Raw genomic sequence first — 24,190 nt, 5'->3', positions numbered from 1 at the left:
TTCTCTTCCTTTGTTGCTCCGAAACTCATGTTGTGGTTACACCCCTAAATATCTCTGAATCAAATAATTTAACATTCCAAGGAAACCACACTTTGGATTGAAGAGCTTTATGTAGGAAACATTTTGACTCACACCGTTTGCATGGCAGTTGCTTGTTTGCCACTATCAGGAACAGAAATGTGGTTTCTAGAAAGGAGCAGCTACAAAAAGGTCTACTGAGAACAGGAAAAACAAGGTATAGCTAGATAGCAGGCCCTGGTGCTGATTAACAGGAGAGCAATGAAAAATGCTTCATATGCTTTCTATGCACTTGTCAGAAAGGAAACCTCAGTGGTTGCTAAGTTTCTCCAAGGAAGGGCGTAGTTCAAGACTACAACTTGTACCCCAGCACCAAAGAGGAAGGATGCTGGAAACCCAGAGGAGAAACCTGTCCTTTTCCTACCAGTGGGCTTGCCGAGGCCCAAGAGGCAGCCCAGTGAGTCTGGAGCGAGCAAGTCGGCCTGAAGCTACATCAGATTTACTGCAGTAAATGAGTTCATGAACTGAGGTGGTTAGCGTTGCCTTTTGTGATGGATTAGTACAACCCCTCCAGGCAGAAGAACATGTTCAGCTGTTTGCTGAGGGCTCTGTTGTCTTCATTGTATTTTTCTGTGTGTCAACACATGTTTTGATAGTTTAGTAGAATATGAAGGAAAACAGATTCATCATGACTCCAGATCAGCTTGCAGCTACAAAACAAACCCCACAGTTGATAGGCACTGCTGATTTGCTTCATTTAGCTACCAGCAAGTGATCCTGCCCTCAGTGCTGAAAATACCATTTGATCAGAGAACAGGATCGGGTTCAATTTTTTTCTCTGTCATTGACCCGCTCTGTAATCCTGGGTGAGGTATTTCATGTCTTTGGCCCCCATTCCCACTCCCAGGGCTAGTGAGATTGGTGTGCTTTGGAAGCTTTAGCTCTCATGACGTGTATGTAGTGCCTGGCATTACGGGTCCCCATTCTCAGGTATAATGTCTACACACTGTCGTAATAGATAAATTGCTACTAATAACACAGCTGCTCTCCATGCTCCTTGTCCACCTCACTGCCAATTCCTACATCTGTCATCTCAAAGCAAATATCCTGGAATTATGAAGCCTTGTGCTTTACTGGTTTGCCTCATACAGACCCAGATGACTTTGTGGTAGGAAAAAAAATAAAAAGAAAATGCAGAAGTTGATTACTTAAAGTGTTGCAGCTGCTCCTGATGTAGAATTGGCTGTTTACTACATATACAGCTAAACCCGAACAGACAAGATCAGACACAGGGCAAGAAAAAAGAATGTTCCAACATTTTTGTGCATAACACCAAAAAGCGTCAGGAGACTGCGTGTGCTGTGACAGTGCTGGGAACCTTTCCCTCACCAGGTCGAAACACATGCCTAACCCGGACTTCCCAAAATCAAAGTACCACCAAGACACCCTATCTCCTCCTCCATTGCTTTCCTCTGCATTTCTCGGTTGGACTCGATGATCTTAAAGGTCTTTTCCAACCTAAATGATTCTGTGATTCTCATCGTCAGCCCCTTCACACTTCCCCTCCGCTGGTCACCAGCTGCCTGGTCAGTACTTCCCAGGCTGTAGCTCAGACTGAATCTCAGCTGGCATTGGCCTGCCCCTGCCCAAAGCGGGGAGGTGAGGGCACATCAGAGTCACCCGAAGTGGCTCCAGACGTCTCCCTGTGGTGAGGCAAGCAGAGCCCAGGCTGTGCCCTGCGCTGGCGTGTTCCTGCTCTGAGGGCAGCCGTGCAGACCCCAGTGGAGATACCACAGGCCAGTTCTTGGGGTGAATCTCTAGCCACAAGTAGCAGATCAGCCTTGGAGGCACAAAAAGGCAGACTTTCGTGGCCTCTGTTTTGCCTTCCATTACCTTTCCCCTTTGAAAACATGCATCACCTGAGCACATAAATGTGCCTTTCCCTGATTTTGCGCCTACCAGCATGACTTGCATATATCTACCTAGTCGCCCTTTTTCTAGTAACTGCTCTGATTACAGTCCTCCTTACGACTCCTTATGAGTGTTTGCCTCAAAGGACTGAGGACAGTCACCCCTGATAGTCATACCATTGCTACCTGTCCTAGTTACTACTCCCCCTGCTAGCTGAGCCTTCCTCAAACATCCAGAGAATGATGTGACTCTGCAAAAGCAACAGCAGAAATTGGCATTGAATGTGGCAGACTTCCACATCCTTGTCCCATCCTTGACACAAACCATTGCTCTCCGTTGCTGGTCTTGGGTCACGACCGTGTGAGTGCAAATCAAATGCAGCAACGTAACAGCTGGATGAAGCCAGGTTTTTGTGTATGAACTCTTCTCATCCCATCATGCAGCTTCTCACACCAAAGTTCATTTTAGCCTGTTTCTTTCATAGTTTTGAGGTCTCTACTAGTAGCAAATCTGTGTGGAGATTTCCAAAAAGAGTGTATGTGGAAAATTGCTGTCAACATCTGAAAATACACATATCATTAAGACAGAAGTGCTTGGAACCGGAGACAGCTCAAGAAAAGTTATGGCTTGAACTTTTGTCCATTGACTGAAACATTTTTAATTGTTTTAAGCTAGTTTGTTGTGGAATGTTTTCATAACCTAAGACATAACATATGCTGCACATTATTTATTTTATGCAAGTGACTTTTAAAATAACTCATCATGTTTCAGTATCATGGCTACATGTCTGAAACTTGCCAGGAAAGCAGTTGTGTTTATGACAAAAGTTTGCATGAAGTCTGTTCAATCTAAAGAGTGTGGTATCTTTCTGGTTCATATAATTTTTGTAGTGATGAACAGTCGTGCTTTAAGATACCGTGATGACTCACAGCCACTGGCAAGAGTTGGTATAAAATGAAAGTCTGTATTTCTAGGTTTCTGTTCCTTCTTCACTAATTGCAAGTTACAAATGGACTGATTTGGGGAATCTGAGCATCTATAGCTTTCATTCATCTCAGTGAGACTTCTTTGATTTCAGTCACAGATGATGATCAACTCTTCTGCAAAACGCAACTCTTAACCTCCCTGTTCACTGTTCTGTAAAATATTGTGAGATTGCCACCTAGCTCATGAAGACTTAATCATGCAATGAAGCTTTAATATTTCGAGGTTCTTAGATGAAAAGCACTGTGTAAGGATAAAGAATTACCTCCAGACTATGGACCTGCTCTGTTTCTTGCAAAGTCAGTCTGACCGAAGTCAGTGCTATCCCTTTTTCTGATCTAAAGTTCAGGGTTCTGCAAGCTATTTCTTTTTTGTAGGAGACAATGATGATTGAGACAAGTGTCTTTCTTTGAAGCAGGACTGTTCATTTGCAAAGAAGATACTTAGTCCTTTGCTCAGAGCTCCAGGTTTCCTTTGCTGAGCACTCAGCATACAAACTCCCTTCCTCATCTCTTCTCAGGGCCATGCCATGTGCCCGTGTTTTCCAGAGTCCAGTGTTTTGCAAATCATTGGTACAAAGGACTGGGAGAGGTCTCAAGAGCCTTTTGCACTGAACAGAGATCAAATACACTTAGATCATCAACAGATGTCTGTCTGCCCTTGGAGGTCTGAAAGACCTCCGAGAACAGATTCCACAATATTCATATACCTGGTCTTGTGCTTCCCTGTGTGAAAAATTAGAAAAAAAGCCTTCATATTGAATTAAGTGGATTCCTTCACATCATTCCCCCAGTGCAGAGCAGAACATGCAGAATAATTGATCCTTTCCCTCTTTATTAAAAAAATTTCTATATTAAAAGACCTTTATCATGTTTCACTCTTACTTTTCCAGACTAAACAAATCTAGTTCCTCAACGCTTCCCTTTGGCACTTTTTTCCCAAGCATGTTTCTCAACCCTCCAGACACTTGGTGCTCTCGTCAGCGCTCTGTAGCTTTCTCAAACAGTGGTGACCCCAACGGGATACGTGTCTCTAGCTGGAGTCTCAGCACATCCCTCTCAGTTCCCTTGGTCATTTGGGCACTTCTCCCACAGAAACAGCAGCGTTGCACGCCATAAACCAACTCTGCACGTGCAGGTTTGTGTTGTGTGTGCATCTGCTCTGGGCTCTGTACAGCTATCGGAAATAACCGGAGTCGGTTACACAGGCACCTGCTGCTCACCCCACCCCAGTTTCAGAAAGGCTAACCCCAACTGCTGGGTTGTCAGGAAAATGCTTTTGCTCATTGAAGTTGCAAATCTCTGCTAGCTGGCTGCCTGCTTGCACTTCCACAGACTTGGAGGCAACACCTATAGCATGCTACATCTTGACCGAAGTCATACATTTTAAACATTTGGATGTTCTGTCTTAAGGAAATTTAGAACAAATAACATGTTTTAATGAAAAAGTAAAATTATCAGAGAAGGTCTTCTGAATGCCTCCCTTGGTACTGCCGGCATTTCAGCTTGTTTTGTAAAGAATTTGATTAGCTGATAGATGGACAAAAGGTCAGGTGTCCTCCACACAGTCACAGGGGAAACACCATCAGAGAAATGTTGTAAGTACCATGGCAAACGTACAGAGATGATTTTATGAGAAGGCTTATTTGTTTGCTGTCCTGTTCAGTGAAGGTCAATAAATACTGTGTCTTGAAGGGCTGAGTGAAGTAGCCTGTAGCAAAACTTACAGAGCTGTCAAAAAAGGAGAGTTTACATTTTAAAGTATAGTGATGCAACATGACATTCAAAATAACAGATAATGAGGAGTTATGCAGCCTGGAAGCTTTCATCTGATCTGAATCAGATTTCGCTTCTTTTCAGTACGTCCGTGAGGTGCCGAGTGCGGGGCCATGGGCAGTACCAGATGCAGCCCAGACGCAGCTGCCTGGCAGGGGTCTCCTGGCATTTAGGCTGCCAGGGACAACTGTGGTAGGGCAGGCAAGACCAGATTGCATTCGCCTTGCGATGCTCTCAGCTCCCACCAAGAACCTGGTATTTATGGGTGATATCGCATCCAGCTTCAAACCTAGCCACCGCGCTGTTGATCAGTGGTTGCATCCTAGTGAACAGGAGAGGAACGGGGAGAAGCTGCAATCAACCTCTCAGCAAAATATGGAAAGTATCTTGCAGGCCCAGAGGCTTAATTTGGAAGGAACAGCTGTCTCCAAATTTTTGTGGACATGAACACAACTAACCTTGAACAAGTGTGTGACATCTCAGGTGTTTTCATGCTATTTACTGAAATGGAAGAGCAGCTGGGAGGATCTCTTGTCTTTTAAATTAGAAAAAACAAAATTTAGAAGTGGAGACTTTTCTCAGAGTGTGTTAATGGCACTCAGCAGTGAATGAATATCCATTTCTTGTTTCTCAGATAATCACTAATCCAATTCCTAGTTGCGTTCTTTTCTTAGAAATTAAACAAGAGGGCATCATAAAACTGAGATGTTGCTTTGCAAACTGCAAAATATTTATAAGAAGGGTTTCAGTTTCTGGCCATAAATGAGAAGATACAGGAGACAGGAGATTTTGATTAAAACCTGGTGAAAGTAGTTTGGACTTTTGGACTTTTATTAAACTGTCTGGTCAAAAAGGATAACGCGATGAGAGAAATTTTTGCCGTTGGATCAATTTAAGCACTATTTGCACAGCCAGAGTCTTGGGCCATGAATCTGGTTTCAGTTCCATCAGCTTTACCGTAGTGTTACACTGTTGACTTGACTGGCATCATTCCTGATTTACATTATTGTAAGTGAGATCAAGAATCACTTTCTTTCCCTTCAGGAAACAGAATAGCCATTAGGGGAAATACAGGACTGTACTTGTTAAAGCTACTCAGTGTTTGATTTTGAACACAAGAAACGTAACAGGTTTCTGCAGGTGTTTCTGAAGAGTTAGCAGAATATTCTTTGTCACACGCTCAGATGTTGTTGTGGTTTAACCCCAGTCAGCAGCCAAGCCCCACACAGCCGCTCCCTCACTCCCCGTCCCCCCCCCCCCGCTCCTGGTGGGATAGGGAGGAGAATTGGGAAAGAAGGCACAACTCGTGGGTTGAGATAAGAACAGTTTAATAACTAAAGTAAAATATAATATTAACAATAATAATAATGCAATATAATAATAATAATAGTAGTAATAATAATAGTAATGAAAAGGAATATAACAAAAAAAAAAGGGGGGGGGGGGAGGAAAAAAGCCCAGTGCTGCACAATGCAATTGCTCACCACCCGCTGACCGATGCCAGAGCCGCGATCCGCGCCGCCCGGCCAACTCCCTCCAGTTTATATACTGGGCATGACATTCCACGGTATGGAATACCCCTTTGGCTAGTTGGGGTCAGCTGCCCCGGCCGTGCTCCCTCCCAGCTCCTTGCACACCTGCTTGCTGGCAGAGCATGGGGAACTGAAAAGTCCTTGGCTTAAGATAAGCGCTACTTAGCAACAACTAAAACCTCAGAGTGTTATCAACATCATTCTCACACTAAATCCAAAACACAGCACTGTACCAGCTACTAAGAAGAGTTAACTCTGTCCCAGCCAAAACCAGGACAGATGTAATGGTCTTAATCATGGTGTATGGCTCTCCTAGCTGCCACAGGACATTTAATATGTTGGAAAAGGTGTCTCTTTTCCCCTATAAAAGCCAAATTTGCTTTTACAGCCATTACCCATAATGCAGTGGGAGAATGGTGTTAATAACCATTTCATCGGGGCTGCAGAAATCTTTTGCACCTCTCCAGGGAAGAAGCAACTTTTTCTTCTGTAAGTGGCCAAAGTGTTACCTTTGGAAGCCTTCGCTCTTGGGATCCAAATGCTTTCTTGCACTCATAACCTGTGCTACCTAATTGTTCTCCAGGGGAGCAAAAGTAGGTTGGTGGGTTGGGTTTTGGCTTGTAATTGTTTCTGGCTTTGTTTGAACATTTGAAGGCTGTAGGTATGCACGGTACTCAAACAGGGAAAATGGCAGGCATGGTTATTTAATGGGAGTAGTGGGAACTATGAAGTCTCAAGGAAAATCTCAAGAAGGATCATACAAAGACTCCCTAGAATTGTATGCAGAGTTGGAAAGGGCTGGATATGCTCCTCCCATACACGTGGTGCAGCTGCTCTGCCCTGAACACTATGAAGGGCTGCATAATGACACAAAATGTTTTGCTGGGCCTAGAAAACCTTTGGAAATGATCCGCTTGTGAAAAAAAGTGTTTTTTTGTTTTAGAAAATGAAATGGTCTAGTAAAGTGTTTGCACTACACTGTAAGGCTTTAGTCCATGTACAGGATGTCAGTGTATTTATGTCTTTACCTACCTTGATATTGTTAGCTTGCTCTCGATTTGTTCAGAGGAAGCAAAGATTCAAAGGTCAGCAATGAGTGGTTTTGAAAAACCAAGTGGTGACTGTATCTCCCACAAACTTGGAGAGAGGAATCACAGTTCATGCCATTTTTAAATACTTCCCACATTGTCTTACAGTTTCTTTTGCTCATTCTTCTCCACCTTCCCTTTAAGAATTTTGTTACTTCTTTATGAAAAAGAGTTAGCTGATGCTTATAATTTTTTTTTAAATGTACTTTGATTTCAGACAAAATTTGATGGAATTATTACTATAATAATGCATCATGGGCATGATCTTCAACACTACCCTCAAGGCAGCTTGCCTCCCATTGGGAGATGAATTCCCAATGGGAAATGAAGTTGCCTGGCATGAGTAAGAATCAGGTCACTTGGTCTAAATGACTAATTCTGAGGTTTAGTACTTAGCTTTTGGATCTCAATTTTGGCCTATAAATGTAGAACAAGTTCTAGATTTAATTACTAGTAACTTCAATTAGAGGCCCTAGTATCAATTTTACTTAAGTGCAACTCCATTCACGTCAGAAGACACTCCTGAGTCACAGCAGTACAAAGACTATGGAGTTCAGTGGTGTTTCTGTACCCTATAAATCAGAGAGATGTTCAAGATAACCAGGTCTCCGAGCAGCAGACATGCAGCCACATACAAGCTTTGGGCTGCTGATGAGCTTGTGTACATGCAAACTATGAAGTACAGGTATTAATTCATGTGGTTCCTAGCCAAAATCAACTGAAATAATACTGCTAATCATTAAGCTTTTGTTCATATCTGAGTATTCCTATAAAAGCCTTTTTTTTTTTTTTCCCCTTTTTTTCCCCAGTAGTTTCAATGCAGCAGCTGTAGGACTGGAAAACAAGACTTTTGAGGTTTTTCCCCAGTTCTTTCACTGCTTCACTCTTGCCTCTACTTACTCTCTTGAACTAAAACTGGGACTTAGATTTAGTCATGGGCATCTACAGTTAGGAATTTCTGGAAGTTGTCTGATTTACTGAGACTTTTTCTACAGTTCTCAGTTCCTGTCAACCTCAGTGGCCGATCAAGCTGAGGAAATCTGGCTTTATCTCAGCCTCTTCATCTTTCAGATGATAATGTGGGGGCTCGTCTACCTCTCAAGAAACTGTGAGACTTCTTAATTATTAGCAATATACTCTGTCTGCGATTAAAATTTGGTGTTCCCTAGGTAACTTTTGCTGAGGAAATGGAGGAATATATGGAGGAAATGAGGAAATATTTCAGTGAGGTCAAAGACATCCAGCATGTTCTGCAGATTGTCTGTCAAGGTTGAATAGTGAGACTGCATTACGCAGCATGCACAGACAGTTCTGTAGACCATGTTCCTATTTAAAAACATTCAAGGGGAACAAATTTACTTTTTTGTGTCACAACCAGGATCATATTCACATTTCACCAGTGGGAAGGAAAAGATAAAAGACTTAATTCAGCTTTCACCATGCTGGAGATTTTCTCTGGCTCCACCTCTGCCCCTTCCTCTGTCCTCATTCCCAGCGTTTTTGAACTCTGCCTGCAATGCATTTCAGTGCTTGCCAAGATATCCCCAGCTAAGGGCGAGTTAATGAGAACATCTGGCCAGGAATGAGTGATGATGCTCTGTGACCCACCCACTCAGCACATCTGGTGGTCGTGGCCATGGATGGGGAACCTTACCGAGCATTAAGGCTTCTGCAAGGAAAGAGGATTTTGTCATCTATGGCTGGATTTATTGAAAATACCCAAATCCGATTGGTTATATAAAGGGGCTTTCATGTGAATGGGAGAAATGTCTATAAATAAGTGTACACAACACAGACACTCACACTCACACGTACATGCATATACACTTTTTAATATAATTACAGTATACTGTCAATGAGTAAGAATGTGGACTGCCTAAAAACTGTCTTTATAGATAATTAGTCCCAAAGGTCCTAAACTGGTTAACCATCAAGGCATACTGCAAAAGAGTTCTCTTTGGTAAGGGCTTTTTGAAGGGGCTGAATGTACATTCTCTCTAAAGGGAGGAGAGGATGAAAAGAGTTTATGTGCTTGGTTGGCAGAGTTCCTTTTTGAAATGATTATTTTAAAACTACTGGATTATTTTTGTCCTTCTAATGATGAATTAAGGTGTCCAGACACTTCTGCGAGCATCTTTTTATATTATTTATATATAAATCAATAAATACCGATGTTCTGCTCATGTTTTCCTTTGCTGGTAAAAAAAAAAAAAAAAGATGGATTTTTCAGACAGCACAATGAATCATCAATGAAGTGAAAACGCTGGGCAAATTCTCTTTTGTTTAGAGAATGGCCCGTACACAGTTCAGGCCAGCACATTTTTCATGGGATGCAAGGGAGCAGTTCAAAGAATTGGCAAAGAGTGGGTCCTGCATATTCATGAGGCTGGGCAAGGAGGTGAAGGTACAGGAGAAGGCAGAAAAGCAATGTGAGGATAGAGTGGAATGTGGAGCGAGTTACCACGGTATCCTATTTTACTGCTGTTTGACGTAAAGCTCCTTTGCTTTTACACAACCGCTGGAATTGAATGGAAGCAGCTCAGGGCATAAATAATGAATGTGTCTTTTTCACGTTAAGAAAGGAGAATCTGCACCTCGTCACAGAGATAATGTGCCTCTCTCTTCTCTCCCCAGTCTCCAGCCTGCGTTCCCGAAGTCAGTCAAGATCTTATCCAACAGACAGAGGAGAAACTCGAAAACAGCCCCTGCAAAGAGCTATTCTCTCACTGTACAAAGTAAGTATAACTCGATACCCAAAGATCGCAGGGCTGCAGTCAGCAGCGTGTAAGGAATGTGTCAGGTAAAGAGAGACATTTCAATCTGAACCTGAAGCAGGTATCTTCGGCTTATGTTCATAATCCTAGAGGCATAGCTGACAAGCGGTGAAGTCATTTCATCTGAACAAAATATAATAAATATTTCCATGCCATTATATACACTACACACAGGCACTTAGTGTTTCAGGTATTTGACAGAGTGTTCTAGCCAAGTAAACCAGCCATGGATTTCATGCTGTGTGAAAAGAGCTACAATGATAATGTATCCAAAGAAAACATCTCTGTTTCAAAGTGAATAAAAATTAAGTGGCTATACAGTCCATTTAGACAGAGGAATGTGCAAACTTGCTCCGCATGGCTTTTCCAGAAAATCTTCACCAGGAGAATGGGGCTTTTTTAATGCTTTCTGTCTGTCTGTGGCGTTCAAACGAACATGCATTATTTCATCCTTTGTCTGGGAAAAGGCTTATCAGTTTTTGTAGCGGCGAGGCGATTTGTACTATTATGCGCTAAAGCTCCAGGTATGCAATCTGCATTTGCAAACACTGACCCGAGTACGTTCACGCCAGTAGATCATAAACCAATAAAAATATGAAAAGGAGGGATCATCGCAAGCTGGCCCATGTGGTTTCTGGCTGAGCACGGTTTTTTTTTCCCTGGGTGATGTAATGGGGATTTGTAAAATTCGCTCCGCTGTCATTCATTGTTTTGACTCATTTCATTGACCTTTTCTGTTTTCAGTTATTCTTTGCGTTGGTAGGAGATGTGGGTTATTTCTGGCCTTCTCTTATAACATAACCAGTTTCCTTGCATTGGCCTGGTGTCATGTAGAGATGCTCGTATAACTCGCACCAGTTGTGTGTGCCAGTCCCAATGACAAAGGCAGAGCTGTGCTCAACACAAACCCCCCTGATGCCTGTTTCCAGTTCTCAAATCGGTTTGAAAGCTGACAGTTCCCTCTAAAATGCACTTTGTTGTTGCCAAAGAGGGGAACTAAAAAGCAAACTACTGCTGAAAGGCAGCTATTGTTCTTTAAAATACGTGCAGCTTTTAATTAACTGAATGGAATAGGCTAGCATTGGACACCACTTAATTCAGGCTCGTATTCACCGACAGCCGTTCCTTCGTCTCAACGGAAACAGATAAATGAGCCAGGTTTGAGACCTTGTTAATAAATATGCTGATCATTTCACAGGGACTGAAATGGGGTCAAAAGGAAGTTTTAAAAACTTGCTGTTGGTATTTACTAAATGTACTGAATAATGTTAATTTTGGAAGAGTTCACAGTCAGACCAAAAAGGGAGGCATACATACAAATATGAAGCTTGCTATCCTGTAGGAGCAGGAACGGGGATGAGTTTCAGACATGTCTTCATAGATAAGATCAGTCTGTGGGAGAAATGCATGTATAACTCTAACTTCTGCTTTGACCTTTAATATTTTGACTGTGTGCTCCTGCCCTCCTCCAATTTCCCCTATAATTTTGGCTTTGAATTTGGACATTTGTTAAAGCTCATTAAGACTTACTTTTTATTTTATTTTGTAAGCTTGAATCCCCTTAGGGGAAACCATATGATCTGTGTCCAATCAAAGCTAACGAAGACAACAACAATTTGACTTCTGAATACTGAATATGTGCAATTACCTGCCTGTTCCAAATTGATGGTGCAAGAATTACCAAAAAAAATTCAAACAGCTGAGAAATTCCAAAAACTTACGAATAGTAGCTCATGAACAGGGAGGAACTAAACTGAGGAGACACGTTATTCATGGTGAATTGTTTGCTCAGGTCTAGAACTGCCCCAGGGTAAAACATACATTATCCATTCCCAAACCAGAGTAGCCCTTCAGAGAGGATTTCCTCCTCCTGCAAAATCTGGAAATGTGTCTGTATACCCTTAGATACAGACACAAAAGTGTCTGTATACACCAAGACAGAAATACTCATTTCTTGTGGGCATTTTTCACCCAACACCAAGTTTTGTCCCTGTCAATGCTGCCAGCAGAGGTGGATGCAGTAGTCCCAGTAAGCAAGGCAAGAACCAAAACCAGCAGGTCAACAATCCCTTGTTAAACAACGTGACCACCTTCATCTCAGGCAGCTCTCTCAGCTCAGCCCATCTTTTCTTAGCTCTGAACCCTTGGCCTTTCTTACGGGATGTTTGTTGGTCTCTGGCTGCTTGTTGCCTGTCACAAGCAATATACTTATTTCTCACATTTGCAGACTGGCCTTTTTATTCCTTTATTCCTTTGATTATGCAAAAGACTTTGCATCCACTGCGTGAGCCCCAAAATTCTTTTCTTGATCCAGAAACAAATCCACATCCCTGTTCAGACTTTCTTTCCTCTGTTTTACTCTACAAACCACATAGCTCTTTGTTAGGAAAAACCCTTTGACTTTAATCACAGTTACTACTTCTTCTGTACAGCAGGAATTGAAATTTATTTTTTTGCTCAAAATAACACCTCTGATGGTCCCTCTTCGACAGAAATGGACTTCAGCCAGAAATTTTCCATCCAGATGTAAACATCCCCCAAAGTTTAGGAGCTCAGTTCCTGAGGCTGTTGTGTTAATTTACTAACAGAAACAAAGACATTTGTTGTCTAGTGACTAACAGCCTTTGTAAAAGTCCATTGAAGCCAGTGGGACATGCCCTGTCAATTTTCAGCAAGCATAACCAGTACATATTACTATTCAGTTTGTATAAGGCGTCCTGTTATGAAATACATCAAACATATCACTTTGTTCCTAGATTGAAACTATGAGTAAAATAAAGTACAAAATAAAGTAGAAGTAAAAATGATCCTACCTCACAAGAAGTCTGGATTTTCTCCTCTTGTTTTGTTTCTCTTTTGCTCCAAGTTCAGGATTATAAAATGCTTATATATCCTTTTCATCTGAGATAGATCTGTCCTTGACCACCTCAGTGGGGAACCATTCCAAGAATACCTAAACAGCATGTACTTCGACAGGTTTCTCCAGTGGAAGTGGTTGGAAAGGTAAGTGTCACAATTTTTTTTTTAATTCAAAATGAATACAAAGGTTTATTTTCACTTTCCATGCGAAGTCTGTAGAATACACTCAAAATCTGACAGCTGAGATGGACAGATAGTATGTTTGCTCCCTTGCCTTCAAGATAAAGACAGTTTGGCCTTTCTTCAGCGTTACCAATGCCTCATCCTAATGTTGGCCATTTACGGCCCTCTGTGTGCAGCAATTCTCTCCCACTTTTCACTGTTCTCCTTCAGGAAGGTCCATCAAGACTCATTCCCCATTTCCCAGAGCTGTACTCCAGGGAAGCTCTCCCAGAGAACTCCAGGAAGGCTTTCCTAATTTTAGCATTTGTATTTAAGTGTTTGTTGTTAGAAGGTTCAAGAAGAGGTAATGCCTTTAGCCACAGGAAGATGCCTTATAGAAAAGTCATGGTTATGTTGGCATTAGACTGAATTTAACCATGAGCTGCGTCTCCAGCTGTGACCATCCAACGAGCGCAGTTGGTGTCTGGGATATGGATAGTGCTCCTTCATCCTCCATGAGTGTGCTTACACCCATAAATACTCCTCAGCCGCTCCCTTCTCTCTTTAAGGATGTCGCACTCCTGAAGGTGACATGCTCCAGCAAGCAGCTGGGGCACCTTTTTTGCACGGTATGCTTGTGCACGGCAAGTGAGTAGGAAAAGACCTACAGCCTATAAAAAAATAGGAATCCAAATCTCCTGTGATCTGAGAAACGTCTGTGGCCGATTCACTGTAGGCCCTGTCACCACAAGCTACTCATGGCACAGCTTGAAGGACACGTTGCACTTTTTTATAACCTACCCTTGTGCATCTATAATGCTAAACGTAAGATACACATCCAGTCTCTGGCTTTTGCATTTGCAAACACCGTGCCCAAGCAAGACTGAAAGATGCTGCTCACTAGGGAAGTAAAGAATAAAACAGAAATCCACCCCAAAACACCAGGGAGCCAGTTTTGGCTTCTAAAGCTCAAGTGTTCGGCCATTTAATGGTATTAGGTATATTAGGCACATTAGGTACGATTAAAGTACATTCAGCAACTTCAGTTGTCTTTCTGTTTAGCTACGCTCTGAATATGGTGACTTTTTGTCTGGACCAGTTATCACTGTTATTAAATCGCTGTAAACAGACAAAAATACGGCGTATAGGTCCTCGCACTATATTTATTGGCTAGATATTTCTAAGCACCTTTAATAACCAGGCAGCCTTAGTGGGTATTAATTTGCAAGGAAAGGGGCCTTTGCCTTCTCCTTGTCGGTGAGGGCTGTAGCAGACGTACACTGCTGGGTAACAGTGACCTTGAGTTAAGAGAAGCCCCAGTTTCCACAAATGGAATTAATTACGGCAGATGAGCTAGGGCCAGATCCATGAGCGGTGTGTATCAGCATGATGCCTTGAAGATCAAAGGAGCTGTGCCAGTTCCTCTCCCTGGAAAGCTACAAAGCTGCTGCACAAGAGGCAAGGGAAGCGGTGGGCCAAGGGGAGAGCCATTTCATGCCAAGACATGCTCCACATGCCATCTTTACTGAATCCAGCATTTACTCTTCCATTTCAATTAAAAAAGCATCAGATGATTCATCTCTAGCCAGGCTATTTCCTATTTTCACATTTGGGATAAGGAATTTTCTGAAATGCTTTGAGGATTTTTTTTTTTTTCCATTCCCCCAACAAATGTGACAAGCCATTGGATATGCTTGGCTTAAGAAGCTGGGAGAACTGGTTTTGGGATTAGCAAAGAGATGTTAGTAGCACAGTGTGATCAACAGCTCCTTCTGGCAGTGTGCTGGCTCCAACAGAGGAGTCATACAGTCCATTTATTCCAGGGACATTGCTGAGCATGTAGTTACCACTGCTAATTGTTGCTTTTAACCCCAACAGCATTTGCAGTATCCTCACAGAAGCCTGAAAATAGCATCTTTTTTTTTCTAGTTTTGGCCTTCTGCGTATTTTTCTTCCCCCACTTTTAAAAACAATAATGAACATAAATGAAACGATTCACTTTAACATTTATTCCTTATTGTCATCAACCTCATCATCACTGTTGTGGGAACAGCCACGTTATTGTGCTCCCTCTGCCGGCTGGCTGCCCGCCAGAGGAAAACAAAGCTGGTAGGAATATTCGTATCGACTGCTAATATAATTGTAAAACTTCGGTGATGGAATGGTGGATACAAAATCGGATCTCTCTGAATCTAGAGTTCTTCTTCTGTCATGTTATAAAACTTTTATGGTAACAAAGTATACGTTAGATGTAGGGCTGGAGTCATTTAGGTAGAGCAGAATTTTGTGGGAATCCTGTGAGATCGTAGAGTGATCATGTCTAGTGATTGTTAGGGAGCACTCTACCCTCAGCAAGAAAGACAGACGTATTTAACCCTTAATTTGGCCCATAAAAGGAAAGAGATGCTTTTCCTCCCTTCTTGCCCGTGATGCTCTCCCAGGAGGCAGGTACCCCAGGCGGGGAAGGACGGCTTGGAGCTCGGCTTCCTGCTCTCCTCTCTGGCGAACGGCACCTAAACCCACCTCTCCGGTTCCTGGGTTGTTTCTTTCCTTGTTTCACATCAGTTTCCTGTTTTGTTTAAGGTCAAGACACCAGAAATAGTTTCTGGTGGATTGAATTTTGGATCTCTTTTTGTCATCTTGAAGACCAAGCAAAGCAATAAAGTGTTAGCCCAGCTCTGCCCTTAAAAAATTCCTATATATCATGAGAATTAAGATCTTGTTGGAAGCTCTCAGGCCTCCTCTTTGCTTAACAAAGGCCGAAGCTATATAATGGAGATTCAAAACCCTCCTTGGTCCTAAGATGCTAGCAGAAATTATACTGATGACTCACTAATGTGTTGTATTTTATTACAGCCTAATATGTTGGAATTGAAAAGTTCAAGCCATACATAGTATTGAAGTAATGTAATTACATAATTATATATTGTATTATATAATATGATTACCTTGAAATAATGTGATTATATAATATTTATCTATTTTGCTTTTCAAAAGTATGCTCTGAAATAAATAAATCACAGAGAGTGCATTAAATGTAGTGTGTCTTTTTTTTCTTTTTTTTTTTTTGCCTTTTCTTCCAGGCAACCAGTAACAAAAAACACGTTTCGGCAGTACAGGGTACTAGGGAAAGGCGGCTTTGGGGAGGTGAGTAATTCTGAAAGTTTCTGTTAAGAGTGTTTCTTACTTCTCAGGCACTGCAGGTTACAGGAGCCTGATGCGACAGAGGCTGATTTTCATTAATTGCTGACAGTTTTACTTGACCTCTCATGACACTGTAATCTCAAAAGAACACTTTTGAGAATTATTTTGTATTCGACTGTTGCATTCACAGTGGAATTAGGGTCACACCCTTATTTGTATTTTACTGATGGCTCGAGGTCGCTGCCTAGGCAGCCGAGTCAGAGGAGGCGCGGACAGGCTTTAGCTGAGCAGATTATGATCTGCACAGACAAAAGGAGGTGGGATAGGAAGCAGGCGGAGGAAAGTGAAATAATTAAACCAATATTACGCAGCAGGTTTGGAAACAGTAGTCTGTTCCCCAGCTGCCCCTGCCTATGCCTTATTCGCTACGCCGCCGTCTCTAACCTTAAAAGGACTAAATCAGATCAGATCGTGAGGAGTAAAGTGCAACCCAGACACAGCGTTTGCTTCGATTTACCCACCAATTGTTCTCTTTAATTCGCAGGTCTGCGCTTGCCAAGTCCGAGCGACAGGGAAGATGTACGCCTGCAAGAGATTAGAGAAGAAGAGAATAAAAAAGAGGAAAGGCGAATCCATGGCACTAAATGAAAAGCAGATTTTAGAAAAAGTCAATAGTCAGTTTGTAGTGAGTATTGAACTCCCTAGCGCTCAGCTCCCTGCTCACCTGCTGAGCACTGTCTCTTGTTGAATCTGATGTCTCTTCCAACTCCTGCTACAGGAAAGGTGCCAGAAGCTGACTCCCTTCGCTTTGCACCTTAGTCCTGCTCCATGCACCTTTGCCGAGTCTCATTTTAGTCTCTGGTCTGTGAGAAATGCACCAACCAACGTGCCTGTTCCTGCCATGGGAACACGATGCATTTTACAGCCTTGACTTGCATCAGAGCTGCATCAGGCTGAGCTATTTTTATCCAGTGTGATTACCTGAATTCCCAATGTCTAGGAGAGAGGGGCTTGAAGGAGACTGAAGGAGATTCAACCCAAATAGATCAGAAGAGATTAGCTAGTAGAAGCATCTAGCCAGTGACGTGGAGCTGGTCTGCCTGACGTAGAGCTTTCCTGAGTCGTGCCAGCTCTTGTGTCTCTTTAAAAACTTGCCTTAGATTTAAAAAAAAAAAAAAAGTGTTGTTATCTCAGCATCTGTCATGTTCTTTATACTTATTTTAGGAAACACTGTGAATACAACAAATGCAAGATGTTTACTCACCTCTGGCAGAAGCAAAGATGATGGCACATATTTAAAAGTAATGGGTAGCTGTTGGCTTGTCTGATCGTTCCTGGGGCACCCAGCAGAGCCTCGCAGGGGTGTTGCTGACCTTCATGTCTCAGTGATGGTCCGTTTGACCAGCACAGGGCTGGGCTATCTGGGCCTTCCTGGGAACCTACTGAGATGATAGTTTTTTGACGGCTATCCAGCAAAATAGTGCAGCAGGAGGTGTAGATTCCCTTGATTATTAGGATTTCTTTTACATGGAAAAGTATGCCTGGAATTAGTATGTTTGTCCAGTCTGTGAAACTATCTGAGCATTAACCTTGAGGGTTTCTGGTGATGAATAGGCTGGATTCAACAAATTAATCTATAAAATCCTAACATCTGATTTTTCTGTACTTTTAAAATGTACGTTTGCTATTGTAATAAGGCCTATATCAAATTCCGTCAATGTATTTTTTTCCTTTTCTAGAGAAAATCTGTAATGAAAAGTTAGTGCTTTCTTCTTAGCTGCTAACTGAACTGTCACAACTATGCTACAAATGTTTTCCTAGGTCAATTTAGCCTATGCCTATGAAACAAAGGATGCACTGTGTTTAGTTCTGACCATAATGAACGGAGGTGACCTGAAGTTTCATATCTACAACATGGGAAACCCAGGCTTTGAGGAGGAAAGAGCTTTGTTTTATGCAGCAGAGATTCTTTGTGGCTTAGAAGACCTACACAGAGAAAATACTGTGTACAGGTAAGCACTCTCTACAGTCTTCGGACATCTTTTCTGGTAGAAAAGAATTGCCTGCATCCTCCCTACTCATTGTGGTGCTGTACAGCTTAGATGCCTCAGTGCTTTGGCTGAAATTTTGCAGAGCCTTGTACAAATACAGTATGATTCAGTAATCATGGAAGGAAGCAGTTGCTTCACTAAGTACATCCTGTCTAAATTATACAGAACTAACACAAAGCTCCTCAAACTCTGCCTCAGCGTGCTCTGGGTGACATAAGAAAATTATGAAAGTTCCTTTAAAGGGATTTCATTAAGGAATCTAGTTACTAGTTGGTATGAAATGGAGATCATTCTATTCAAACCTCTATTTTAATTAGTTAGATTATATTGCGTTAGGGGCCGCAGCACGTCAGATGTGGAAAACCCATCTCTCCTATCCCAGAGGGAGCACAATTAGCGCAGGAGGGAGTTTGAGACACAGGGAATGGATTTACGCCCTAGGACACGAACTAGTTTGATTAGCTAGATTGGATCGTGACGGTGGCCGTAGCGTGCCAGCCGTGGAAGGAGACACATTCACAGCCACGCACCGGAGCCGTCCTGCTGGCAGCATCCCACCCGCTGCGGGTGCAGCCAGCGGGCAGGGCGCTGCCCGGCGCGGTGATGGGCAGCCAGCTTTGAGAAGGACAAATTTCAAGTTCTCAGCTTCCAGCCTGGCTTACAGCTCTATACAAGCACTTTTCTAGGGCATCATAGGGTTTACTTGCTGGATAAGCAGGGTGATTGCAGACAGAGTTCTTGTGACTCCACGAGGATTTATTTTTTTTAATCAATGGCCAAGGTAGTTGTAAACAACAGCTAATGTTTGTCTTCATCATCCCAGCTTGTGAAATCATTATTGCTGGCATTCACAGCAGAAGAGGTCCTGTAAATTGATGAAAGAACTTCCAAGGACAATGATTAATAGACAATAACATGTTATTTTTAAAAACTAAGCCACACTTTAAATCATTTGATATGCCCATGTGTAATAAGCATTATGCATATGCTTGTATACATAGCAATTACAATATTGTTATTTCTTGGAGGAGATCTCTAGCGAACTGCCACTTGGTTGCCTCACTGTGACTCAGATCTTGCTGGCTGGCATAAGGAGGGCAGACAGATAACATGCTGATTTACTTGGCGCTGGCCCAGGAAGGAGATTTTTTTTCCCAAGGAACAAAATGGAATTGTTTAATGTCAGTTGAAAAATCAAATAATGAGTGACATGTCTGGCTTCCCTTTTCTTTAAAAAACATCCTACCAAATTCAGAAACGTTTTAGGAGATATTGTAGTGTTTCTTTGAAAAGTACTAGATTACAAGCATCCTTTATTGATGCAAATGACTGGTACATTCATAACATGGCTGGTAAAATGCCATACTAATGCCACTTTCTAATAAAACAAATTAGATCTGGCCACCTAAAATAGTACGTGGCTCTGAGAGAAATGGCATCCTACTTCCTTAAGCAGTTGTTTTGATGTTACTCTTAAAAGAGCTGCTAGTTTACACCTCAGATGGCACATTCATTTTGGTGATGAATGATATTATATCCTTGTAGGTGACATTTTCTAGCAGTATTTTAGGAGCATCTGCAGAGACCTGTAATTTGTAATACCACAGCATGTTTTTGGACCCTTGAGAAGTGCTATATAGGTCAATAAAATATAGCAGCTAAACGCTACCACTTTCTCAAGGTGAATAATTCAGCGCAAAACACTTATTCCTCAGACTTAATTTCATTTTCTATGAACAAAATGCTTCTAAGTAAATCACAGCATCAGAAACTACATCCCTATCTCACGGGCCGGTGACGCACGCTGCGGACGTGACCCGAGAGAACAACCAGGCTCAGAGTCAGATTTATCTGATTCAGAATTCCCTTGCCAAACATGGCACTTATGTTACATTTCTGAACTGCATCACGTTAGTAAAGGTCAACGGGTTGATTGTTCATGGAAAGCAAACATGAAAAGCTGCTGGTTCTCCTCGAATTATTTATATATATATAAATATATATATATAATTTTTTAAATATATATATGATATATATAAAAATTATTTATATATATACTATAGCTGTGCCTGGAAGCTCCAGTCAGCATCAAGATCACATTGTCCTAGGCATTACACAAATATACAGTACAGTCTTGTCCACCATGATTAATTGAGTTGTTTATGCTGTCCTGTACAGCCAAACAATATACCATTGCCTTTCTAGCATGGGCGCAGTGCCAACAGCTTATGTTTCAGTCTATTTAGACGAGGCTAGTTTACACGTGGGAAGCTGTGCCATTGGGAAGTAGCCTTACATGTAACTGTGTCCACCGGGGAGTTTTATTTCTCCTAGACATTTCAGTACAAGAATCACATTCCTCCTTAGCACTTGGAAATGTTGGCCATGCAAAGGAAGCCAGCCTTGATGCTGAGGAACCAGAAATCTGGAAACAGAAAGGACAACTGATGTCTGGGGGGGAAAGAAAGCCTGCTCTAATTGCCCTAAATCGCAGAGGACTATAAGGAGCAAACTGTTGTTCTCAGAGTCCACGTGGACTTTCTCATTTTCTCATTCAGAGACAACATTTCCCAACTTGCATGCAGGATTCTTGTCTTTTGGCCACAGTTACAGCTTTAAGTGGGACTAATAACTGCTGGAGCGGAAGATGAAGTAACTAATGAAGTCTGAGTTGTTCAAAGAAACAGTTCTTAAGGGATTCAGAATAAATTTTTAAGAATAAATAGGAAATGCCCTCAACTATGTTGCTCCATCATTGGAAACCTTCTGCTGATAGGCAGGGAAAGCCCACAGTGGTAAGTTAAACAAAATCACAGCTTCTCCTCAGCATTCGGCTGCCCTTCACATATTTCAGTATTGTTTATTTGAAAAGTAGGCTTGGTACCACTGGGCACCCGGTGAAGTTTATCTTGAGAAGTCAAGAGGGTCTGAAGCAAGCAAGAAGAGGAGATTGTTCACAGCACTCTATGTTCTTGCTTGAAATAATAAATAAAAATGAGACAAGTTTTGAAATTTTAATCTCAGCATTGTCAAAAGTATAAAATACCCCTCTCCATTCGCAGGAAAATTCATGACGCTGGAGTAGTACAGCGTGAAACACAGGGGGGGCTCCTGCACAGACTCTGTGCAATGCACTGATCTCCTGGTGCGAGGGTTTCTCTTGTATGCCCCCCTCTCTTTGCTCTTTGAAAAGAAATGCGTCTTGCTGGGAAGCTAACAGAATCAAGCTAGTTCACAAATGCAAGGAGGCCTTAAAAAAAGACAAGGCCAAGCACTTCTTGGATTTGCACCAGGCTGAATGCTGTGTTTCAGTAGGAGTCAATCAGATAAAGTCAGGGCATGATGTTGTGAATTGCAGCAACACGTTTTTCCCTGCCTCACCTGGCCATGCTGGTGCCTGATTCGGGCTCCTGAGCCAGCACAGCCTGCTCCCATCACACGGCCCTTCTGGGATGCTCCCTGCCCAGCACATCCCCATCTTCCCTCTGACACCTCCAGGTCCCATCTCCCAAGCTGGCTTCATTCCCGCTCTGCACTAGCAGCAGGCTGTACCTCCTCCCTGCTCAGCGGCACGGGGAGGACTGGAAGGAGCCTGCCTGGCTCCCGCCTCGACAGCAGCCCACCGCATCCAGGAATGGCAGCGGCAGCTGGAAAGGTGTGCTCACCTCCCAGGTTTGGAAAACAGCCTTGGTCAAGTGATGGGACTTGAGCATGGCTGGCCTGGGCAGCATCTAGAAGCAGCAAGTGGTGGGGTGGGTTTGGTGCAGACAAACCTTTCAGAAGAATGACCTGCCAAGGCTCTGCTAAATATATGAAAACTGAGATTTTTTTTTTTCCAGAAGTTTATAACTTGGCCAGATTTGGGAATTTTTTTTTCCACAGGAGCAGTAAAAGGCACATCTTTGACATCAGAGTGACCACCTTGCCAATTTTCATGGTGTTGCTCCAAACCACATAGGCACTAGAGTTTCACAAATGTTTTTAAGAAGAATTTTAATCTGGGCACAGCATCCCCCCCTCTGCCCCTTATTTTCCAAACTTGCTGAAATTATTACACATGTGCATAAGTGCATGTACACACATTCACATATTTGGTCTGTGTCAGATGCCAGACATAGAAAATTTGAGCCCAACAGATTGCTATTGCCATTTTCATATGCAAATAAAATATTTTAAAATTTAAAATCTTTTTCTTTTTAACAGAAGATTTTACAACAGAAAATGTTACAGAGATTTAGCAACACACAGGACTATAGGGGTTGGTTTACAGGGCTTACAGGACTAGATGGATGAGTCCATTATAGAGTGGATTAGGAACTAAAAGCTTGGCTTAGTGAAAAAATGTAACTCCAGTTTAGAAGAAGACATATGGTTTCAGTCTATCTGTGAAGTGAGTTGTAGAAAGTTGTATTGGTTTCATGAGTTCCTTGCTGTTTGAGTTGACGCTCAGTTGGTTTACTACTAGTAATAAATGCACTCACACGCTGTCGTATGGTTATTTTATCAAACCCAGCTTCATACAAATAACTGTTATCTTTCATTTTCAGAGATTTGAAGCCAGAAAATATCCTGCTAGATGATTATGGTAAGTCTCAGAGGTTTACAGAGATGCTTTCACAGTAAAGTAGATTAAGTTAGTTTTAGGATATATATTGCGCAAAGACAAATAATGCTCTGAAGTGACTAAGAGGCTCAGCATACACTAATACTCCTGTCTTGGGGTGGGTGAAGTACTGGAGCTCACCGCATGGATGGAATGAAGCAGCCGTGCTGCTCAGCAGGGCTTGTTCTCGAGAGCACGGCTTTGCTGGGGTGTCTGCCTTTTTTCATTGTTTTCCCATCCTTATTGTTGCAAGGCTGACACAACACAAAGGAAATTGTGATTTCTAAATCTGTGCTTCCCGCTCCATTTTCAAAAGTACTTTCATCCTTTGCTGAGCCAACTCTCGTTTTATGCAAACCCAGGTACCCGTTTGTTGCTGAAGGCAGCGATAATCAAATCTCATGCTGACTTACAGACCAGATGTAGCCCCTTCAGCCATCGGAGAGTTACAGAATTATGTCAGCCCATCCATGCCCTGTGATCAGTTCAAGATACTTCCCTACAGCATGCTCCTCATTGCCTTTTTTCAGTTGGTTTTAAAATACCTAACTGAATCCATTCTAGTCCATAGCCTCATTGTTAAAATTACTTTCACTGCATTATAACACCCTTAATCATTCCTCCTTTCCTCATTAATGAAACTGCTCCAATTCAGTGATCCAGAACAGTCTTTTGTTAAAATGTCTGAACAGTAAATTGCAAGAATATTGCAGCGATGTGTTTTGTGTACAGTTGTGTTTTTTAACTAATTTGGGTCATATTATTACATTTGTTTTGTGTTGTTTTGTTTCTTTTTCCCTTCCAGGCCATATTAGAATATCTGATTTGGGTCTAGCTGTTAAAATCCCTGAGGGTGAATCAATCCGTGGAAGAGTAGGAACAGTAGGGTATATGGGTAAGTCTTCAGTAGCTTATCTTTTTGATAATTTGCTGAGACGATTACTTGAGTTTTTGAGATCTTTCTGCCATGTAGGCTTAAGAAGAAGAATAAAAAAAGAATCACATTCAGCTGGGTCCAGATCCCTGCGGCAACCCACCACAGAGTCATGCTGGTGGAAATCAGAAGTGGGCAAAGGAATGGACCACATCAGCTCTTAATGAGACATGAGCCTGGTCTATAATCTTAAATCAGCAAAGAAAACTAAAAGGGGAGACAACAACTGGGAGTCTAGTGATTTTAGCGTAGATTTATTTTAGGAGTGTTATGTGCCAAAAGAAAGGTTTCTTTCTAGTTGCTACTTTGTATAATAGTTAAAATGTATTTGTGTGTTTACGATAAAATGGGTAAG

At 42.1% G+C, this 24,190-nt stretch overlaps 1 protein-coding gene across 1 annotated transcript in view; it reads left to right on the top strand.

The window, feature by feature from the left end:
* GRK5 (G protein-coupled receptor kinase 5) overlaps window positions 1-24,190 on the top strand; it is a gene marked incomplete at its 5' end in the record, with an annotated part of 92,891 nt that overhangs the window by 54,171 nt on the left and 14,530 nt on the right. The window contains 7 exons of the mRNA XM_050898843.1: window positions 9,943-10,043; window positions 12,993-13,085; window positions 16,187-16,250; window positions 16,792-16,932; window positions 18,069-18,259; window positions 22,846-22,883; window positions 23,707-23,796. Coding sequence (XP_050754800.1) covers window positions 9,943-10,043; window positions 12,993-13,085; window positions 16,187-16,250; window positions 16,792-16,932; window positions 18,069-18,259; window positions 22,846-22,883; window positions 23,707-23,796 — 718 coding nt within the window. The remainder of the gene's footprint in view (window positions 1-9,942; window positions 10,044-12,992; window positions 13,086-16,186; window positions 16,251-16,791; window positions 16,933-18,068; window positions 18,260-22,845; window positions 22,884-23,706; window positions 23,797-24,190) is intronic.

This window comes from Gymnogyps californianus, chromosome 6, assembly GCF_018139145.2.
Source record: "Gymnogyps californianus isolate 813 chromosome 6, ASM1813914v2, whole genome shotgun sequence".
Classification (NCBI taxonomy): Eukaryota; Metazoa; Chordata; class Aves; order Accipitriformes; family Cathartidae; genus Gymnogyps; species Gymnogyps californianus.
The sequence above is the reverse complement of the archived record's forward strand: the minus strand, read 5'-3'. Positions and strand labels throughout refer to the sequence as shown.